Consider the following 7366-nt stretch of genomic DNA (forward strand, 5'->3'; position numbering starts at 1 on the left):
TGATAGAAAGGAGGAGGGGGGCAGCTTGTTTAACTGGTAGAAAGGAGGAGGGGGGGCAGCTTGTTTAACTGATAGAAAGGAGGAGGAGAGGGGGCAGCTTGTTTAACTGATAGAAAGGGAGGAGGAGGGGGGCAGCTTGTTTAACTGATAGAAAGGAGGAGGGGGGCAGCTTGTTTAACTGATAGAAAGGAGGAGGGGGGGCAGCTTGTTTAACTGGTAGAAAGGAGGAGGGGGGCAGCTTGTTTAACTGATAGAAAGGAGGAGGGGGGCAGCTTGTTTAACTGGTAGAAAGGAGGAGGGGGGCAGCTTGTTTAACTGATAGAAAAGGAGGAGGGGGGGCAGCTTGTTTAACTGGTAGAAAGGAGGAGGGGGGCAGCTTGTTTAACTGATAGAAAGGAGGAGGGGGGCAGCTTGTTTAACTGATAGAAAGGAGGAGGGGGGCAGCTTGTTTAACTGGTAGAAAGGAGGAGGGGGCAGCTTGTTTAACTGGTAGAAAGGAGGAGGAGGGGGGCAGCTTGTTTAACTGATAGAAAGGAGGAGAGGGGGCAGCTTGTTTAACTGATAGAAAGGAGGAGGGGGGGCAGCTTGTTTAACTGGTAGAAAGGAGGGAGGGGGCAGCTTGTTTAACTGATAGAAAGGAGGAGGGGGGGCAGCTTGTTTAACTGATTGAAAGGAGGAGGGGGGGGCAGCTTGTTTAACTGATAGAAAGGAGGAGGGGGGCAGCTTGTTTAACTGATAGAAAGGAGGAGGGAGGGGGGGCAGCTTGTTTAACTGGTAGAAAGGAGGAGGAGGGGGGCAGCTTGTTTAACTGATAGAAAGGAGGAGGGGGGGCAGCTTGTTTAACTGATAGAAAGGAGGAGAGGGGGGGCAGCTTGTTTAACTGATAGAAAGGAGGAGGAGGGGGGGGCAGCTTGTTTAACTGATAGAAAGGAGGAGGGGGGGGCAGCTTGTTTAACTGATAGAAAGGAGGAGGGGGGCAGCTTGTTTAATTGGTAGAAAGGAGGAGAGGGGGGGCAGCTTGTTTAACTGATAGAAAGGAGGAGGGGGGGCAGCTTGTTTAACTGATAGAAAGGAGGAGGGGGGCAGCTTGTTTAACTGATAGAAAGGAGGAGGGGGGGCAGCTTGTCTAACTGGTAGAAAGGAGGAGGGGGGCAGCTTGTTTAACTGATAGAAAGGAGGAGGGGGGCAGCTTGTTTAACTGGTAGAAAGGAGGAGGGGGGCAGCTTGTTTAACTGATAGAAAGGAGGAGGGGGGGCAGCTTGTCTAACTGATAGAAAGGAGGAGGGGGGCAGCTTGTCTAACTGATAGAAAGGAGGAGGGGGGGGCAGCTTGTCTAACTGATAGAAAGGAGGAGGAGGGGGCAGCTTGTTCTAACTGATAGAAAGGAGGAGGGGGGCAGCTTGTCTAACTGATAGAAAGGAGGAGGGGGGCAGCTTGTTTAACTGATAGAAAGGAGGAGGGGGGGCAGCTTGTTTAACTGATAGAAAGGAGGAGGGGGGGCAGCTTGTCTAACTGATAGAAAAGGAGGAGGGGGCAGCTTGTCTAACTGACTAGAAAGGAGGAGGGGGCAGCTTGTCTAACTGATAGAAAGGAGGAGGGGGCAGCTTGTTTAACTGGTAGAAAGGAGGAGGGGGGCAGCTTGTTAACTGATAGAAAGGAGGAGGAGGGGGCAGCTTGTTTAACTGATAGAAAGGAGGAGGGGGGCAGCTTGTCTAACTGATAGAAAGGAGGAGGGGGGCAGCTTGTTTAACTGATAGAAAGGAGGAGGGGGGCAGCTTGTCTAACTGATAGAAAGGAGGAGGGGGGCAGCTTGTCTAACTGATAGAAAGGAGGAGGAGGGGGCAGCTTGTTTAACTGACCAAACACATATGTACTTGGTACATTGACAGCAGCCTCCAGTCTATAATACATTATATAACCACAATTATATCGTGTCTCTTCTATTACTCAGTAGGAGACAGAGGAGCCCTAGTCACTGGCTAACAGAGCAGCACATTACCCATACGTGTTCTGCAGGGAACCAGGCAGAGGAAAAGTATACCTGAGCTCATAAATAACTTGGTAAAAAGACTTCAACCATTTCAAATTGAGAACCGAACAAGTTAATTTACTCCCAGACGTGTTCAATTGATTTTTTTTTTGTGTGTTGTTGTTGCAAAACTCATCTTCAAAGGGGTTGTAGTCAGCCTCTGCCAGGCGTGACCGTGCTGGGGAGGAAGAGGAAGAGGAGGCTGACTGACTGGGCTGGGGAGGAAGACGAAGAGGAGGCTGACTGACTGGGCTGGGGAGGAAGACGAAGCTGACTGACTGGGCTGGGGAGGAAGACGAAGAGGAGGCTGACTGACTGGGCTGGGGAGGAAGACGAAGAGGAGGCTGACTGACTGGGCTGGGGAGGAAGACGAAGAGGAGGCTGACTGACTGGGCTGGGGAGGAAGATGAAGCTGACTGACCGTGCTGGGGAGGAAGACGAAGAGGAGGCTGACTGACTGTGCTGGGGAGAAACGAAGCTTACTGACTGGGCTGGGGAGAAAGACGAAGAGGAGGCTGACTGACTGGGCTGGGAGAGGAAGACGAAGCTGACTGACTGGGAGAGGAAGAGGAGAGCTGACTGACTGGGCTGGGGAGAAAGAGGAGCTGACTGACTGGGCTGGGGAGGAAGACGAGAGGAGGCTGACTGACTGGGCTGGGGAGGAAGACGAAGAGGAGGCTGACTGACTGGGCTGGGGAGAAAGACGAAGAGGAGCTGACTGACTGGGCTGGGGAGAAAGACGAAGAGGAAGCTGACTGACTGGGCTGGGGAGAAAGACGAAGAGGAAGCTGACTGACTGGGCTGGGGAGAAAGATAAGAGGAGGCTGACTGACTGGGCTGGGGAGAGGAAGAGGAGAGGAAGAGGAAAGGAGTGGAGAGGAGTGGAGAGGGGAGGGAGGATTGGAGAGGGAGGAGAGAAAGGAAAGGGAGGAGAGGGAGGAGAGGAGAGGAGAGGAGGAGAGGAGAGGAGAGGAGAGGAGAGGAGGAGAGGAGAGGAGAGGAGAGGAGAGGAGAGGAGGAGAGAGAGAGGAGAGGAGAGGAGAGGAGAGGAGAGGAGAGGAGAGGAGAGGAGATGAGAGGAGAGGAGTGGAGAGGAGAGGAGAGGAGAGGAGAGGAGAGGAGAGGAGTGGAGAGGAGAGGAGAGGAGAGGAGAGGAGAGGAGAGGAGAGGAGTGGAGAGGAGAGGAGAGGAGAGAATTGGAGAGGAGTGGAGAGGAGAGGAGGAGTGGAGATATTAATAAAAAGCACACCTGACATCCGTCCCAAAAAGTTACAGGCGTCAATTATACAATGGACGCCTGCTGGTGGCACATTGGGACATGTAGTGGGAGTTCTCCTTGTGTAACTGAACCTATCCATCGGCTGTCCTTCAGGTCACACACCTGACCACTGTTTTACCTCAGCTTTCTGAGTGTCTCACTGGGACCTACAGTTGGAGCCAGAGCCAGGACCATATGTAGAAATGACTCTGGTTGGAACTAACCATTGGCTGTCCTTCAGGTTACACACCTGACCACGGCTTTACCTCAACCTTCCTCCAAACTCTTCCCCAGCGAGTTTTAGCTCACCCTTCCCACAATCCACTTTACGGAAGCTGAAAGTCACAGACTTTTGATGAAGGAGGAGGGCAGTGTGCTGTGGTAGATTATTTTCCTGTATTTCTACATATTTATGACTGTTTGGAGGCGAGGAGAGCGACTGCCTGCCTCCTGGCTTGTTGTGAATTCTGAGAGGAGGGATAAATTGGATGTTTGTTACTGAAGTGGCCATGCTGTGTCCTTGACATGACAGGACCCCCCACAGGAGATCTGGTTTGAAGGTTCGGAGGGGTGTGTGTGTGTGTGTGTGTGTGTGTGTGTGTGTGTGTGTGTGTGTGTGTGTGTGTGTGTGTGTGTGTGTGTGTGTGTGTGTGTGTGTGTGTGTGTGTGTGTGTGTGTGTGTGTACCTGCTATTTTTCTTCTTCAATGTCGGACTGGTTCTGCCAAAAGGAGGAAGGTCACAGACTCCCATCTCGTTCGTTTGTCACTTCCACGTCCCCCGTCCAAATGATTCTCCGTAACAGCATATCCCCTAAACACTCCTCCTCTCATCTCCGGTCTGGGCAGAGCCTCAGGAGCCTACGGAGAGCTTGTTATTAAAAGCGGAAATTGAAGGATGGACGTTGATGTCGGCCTGAGAAATGGAACCTGTGTTTTTGTTGCTCTCTGTGTGTTTGTGTCTTAGTCCGAACCTGACGAATGGTTCTTAGCGTAAAGCAATAAACTGCTTTGTTAAATTACTTCTATGATTAAAATCTAAACAAATACATAAATACATGAATAAATATGTTTGTACTATTTACACCAGCCTGTCATTAATCCAGCCTGTCATTAATCCAGCCTGTCATTAATCCAGCCTGTCATTAATCCAGCCTGTCATTAATCCAGCCTGTCTTTAATCCAGCCTGTCTTTAATCCAGCCTGTCTTTAATCCAGCCTGTCATTAATCCAGCCTGTCTTTAATCCAGCCTGTCTTTAATCCAGCCTGTCATTAATCCAGCTAGTATTTAATCCAGCCTGTCATTAATCCAGCCTGTCATTAATCCAGCCTGTCATTAATCCAGCCTGTCTTTAATCCAGCCTGTCTTTAATCCAGCCTGTCATTAATCCAGCCTGTCATTAATCCAGCCTGTCATTAATCCAGCCTGTCATTAATCCAGCCTGTCTTTAATCCAGCCTGTCTTTAATCCAGCCTGTCTTTAATCCAGCCTGTCATTAATCCAGCCTGTCATTAATCCAGCCTGTCATTAATCCAGCCTGTCATTAATCCAGCCTGTCATTAATCCAGCCTGTATTTAATCCAGCCTGTCATTAATCCAGCCTGTCATTAATCCAGCCTGTCTTTAATCCAGCCTGTCATTAATCCAGCCTGTCATTAATCCAGCCTGTCATTAATCCAGCCTGTCTTTAATCCAGCCTGTATTTAATCCATTTAATCCAGCCTGTCATTAATCCAGCCTGTCATTAATCCAGCCTGTCATTAATCCATCCTGTCTTTAATCCAGCCTGTATTTAATCCAGCCTGTCATTAATCCAGCCTGTCATTAATCCAGCCTGTCATTAATCCAGCCTTTGTTTAATCCAGCCTGTCATTAATCCAGCCTGTCATTAATCCATCCTGTCTTTAATCCAGCCTTTGTTTAATCCAGCCTGTCTTTAATCCAGCCTGTCTTTAATCCAGCCTGTCTTTAATCCAGCCTGTGTTTAATCCATCTTGACTGCATTTACTCAACTGAAGAAGATTCAGTATCGATCACAGTAAATAGTAAAGTCATACTAGTTACTGAAGAGGATTCAGTATCGATCACAGTAAATAGTAAAGTCATACTAGTTACTGAAGAGGATTCAGTATCGATCACAGTAAATAGTAAAGTCATACTAGTTACTGAAGAGGATTCAGTATCGATCACAGTAAATAGTAAAGTCATACTAGTTACTGAAGAGGATTCAGTATCGATCACAGTAAATAGTAAAGTCATACTAGTTACTGAAGAGGATTCAGTATCGATCACAGTAAATAGTAAAGTCATACTAGTTACTGAAGAGGATTCAGTATCGATCACAGTAAATAGTAAAGTCATACTAGTTACTGAAGAGGATTCAGTATCGATCACAGAAACACATAATGATGTCACTTAGCGTGTTTTAAATACAACCATGTAAATGGATTTCAGACAATGGAACTTTAGAAATCAGTTTGACACGACCACAGCATATTACTTAGGATGAAAATCTAAAACTTAATTGTAATAATGAATTGAGACTAGATCAATTAAGAACAAATTGTTTAGTTTTATTTTTCTTTCTCCAGAATGTCCTTGAGGACTATAACAAGAATAATATAAAACTCTGAGATTATTGAATTAAATTAATTTGAACCAAGTTCCAAATATTCCCCAGCTCATCTCAGAAATATAATCACTTAGAGAGAGAGAGAGAGAGAGAGAGATAATGTAACAGAGAGAGCACTGAGGTAAAACTAAATATATATATTTTTTAAATTAATAAAAGTTAGGAAGTGATTATCCAGGTGTAACAAAAAAGAGCATGACTTTTTTCCACTAAGACAAAAAAAAAATGTCTGATTAAATTGAGCTGTTTTTAAGTCCGAGGTCAGATGAAAGTAAAGAAAAGGGAGGATGAGGAAGGGAGGAGGTGGGAGGAAGGTAGGGAGAGAGGGTGGAGGAGGAAGAGGAGAGTGGAGAAGTGGCAGGAGGAGGAGGAAGAAGAGGGAGGAAGGGAGGGAGGGAGGAGGAGGAAGAAGAGGGAGGAAGGGAGGGAGGGGAGGAGGAGGAGGGGGAAAGAGGGGGAGGGAAGGAGGGAGAGGAAGGAAAGAAGGAGGAGGAGAGGGAGGGAGAGAGAGAGAGGAAGGAGGAGGAGGAAGAGGGGAGGGAGGGGGAGAGAAGGGGGGAGGGGAGAGGAGGAAGAGGGAGGGAGGAGGAGGAGGAGGGAGGGAGGGGGAGGGGGAGGGGGGGAGGAGGAAGAGGGGGAGGGGAGGGGAGGAGGAGGAGGGGAGGGGGGGGGGAGGGGAGGAGGGGGAGGGAGGGAGGAGGAGGGAGGGGAGGGAGGGGAAGGAGGAAGGGGGGAGGGGAGGGGAGGGAGGGGGGGGAGGGGAGGCGGAGGAAGAGGGGAGGGAGGGGAGGGGGAGGGAGGAAGAGGGGGAGGGAGGGGAGGCGGAGGAAGAGGGGGAGGGAGGGGAGGCGGAGGAAGAGGGGGAGGGAGGGGAGGCGGAGGAAGAGGGGGAGGGAGGGGAGGCGGAGGAAGAGGGGGAGGGAGGGGAGGCGGAGGAGGGAGGGAGGGGAGGGAGGGGGAGGCGGAGGGAGAGGGGGAGGGAGGGGAGGCGGAGGGGGAAGGGAGGGGGGCGGAGGGAGAGGGGGAGGGAGGGGAGGCGGAGGAAGAGGGGGAGGGAGGGGAGGCGGAGGGAGAGGGGGAGATTTGCTCAAATGATGGAACATGTTCTAATTACTGCACGTTGCTCTTAAAGCTTCTCTGTGCCTCTTTGTGTTCTCTGCCTTTGTTTAACACAGATTCATTAATAACAGAAATAACAAAGCTACTCCCACTCCGAACCTCCTTCTGACTGACAGATTCCCACGGATAATTGGAGAAAGCTGATGAAACAAGCCCTGAAAAATATTCACTTTGCCGCAACAGCAAAAAAAAAACGACGACTCAAAAAATGGTTTAAAATCTCTCTAGGATAGGGGGACAGTCGCGTCTCACTTGGCCAAAAACCAGGGAAAATGCAGAGCCCCAGATTCAAATAAAATCATATAACAATCTAACTTTCATTAAATCAC

The 7366-nt window shown here is 49.3% G+C and overlaps 1 protein-coding gene across 1 annotated transcript; it reads right to left on the reverse strand.

Annotated features, from left to right (window-relative positions):
• Window positions 1-2182: 2182 nt before the first annotated feature.
• Window positions 2183-2866, reverse strand: LOC127927633 (putative protein TPRXL; the record flags this gene model as incomplete). Its single annotated transcript, XM_052514251.1, has 2 exons — window positions 2183-2584; window positions 2717-2866. Coding segments are annotated over 2 exons (552 nt in total), but the record flags the coding sequence as incomplete, so codon positions are not given.
• Between the last annotated feature and the right edge of the window lie 4500 nt (window positions 2867-7366).

Source organism: Oncorhynchus keta, unplaced genomic scaffold (genome assembly GCF_023373465.1).
Source record: "Oncorhynchus keta strain PuntledgeMale-10-30-2019 unplaced genomic scaffold, Oket_V2 Un_scaffold_16132_pilon_pilon, whole genome shotgun sequence".
Lineage (NCBI taxonomy): Eukaryota > Metazoa > Chordata > Actinopteri > Salmoniformes > Salmonidae > Oncorhynchus > Oncorhynchus keta.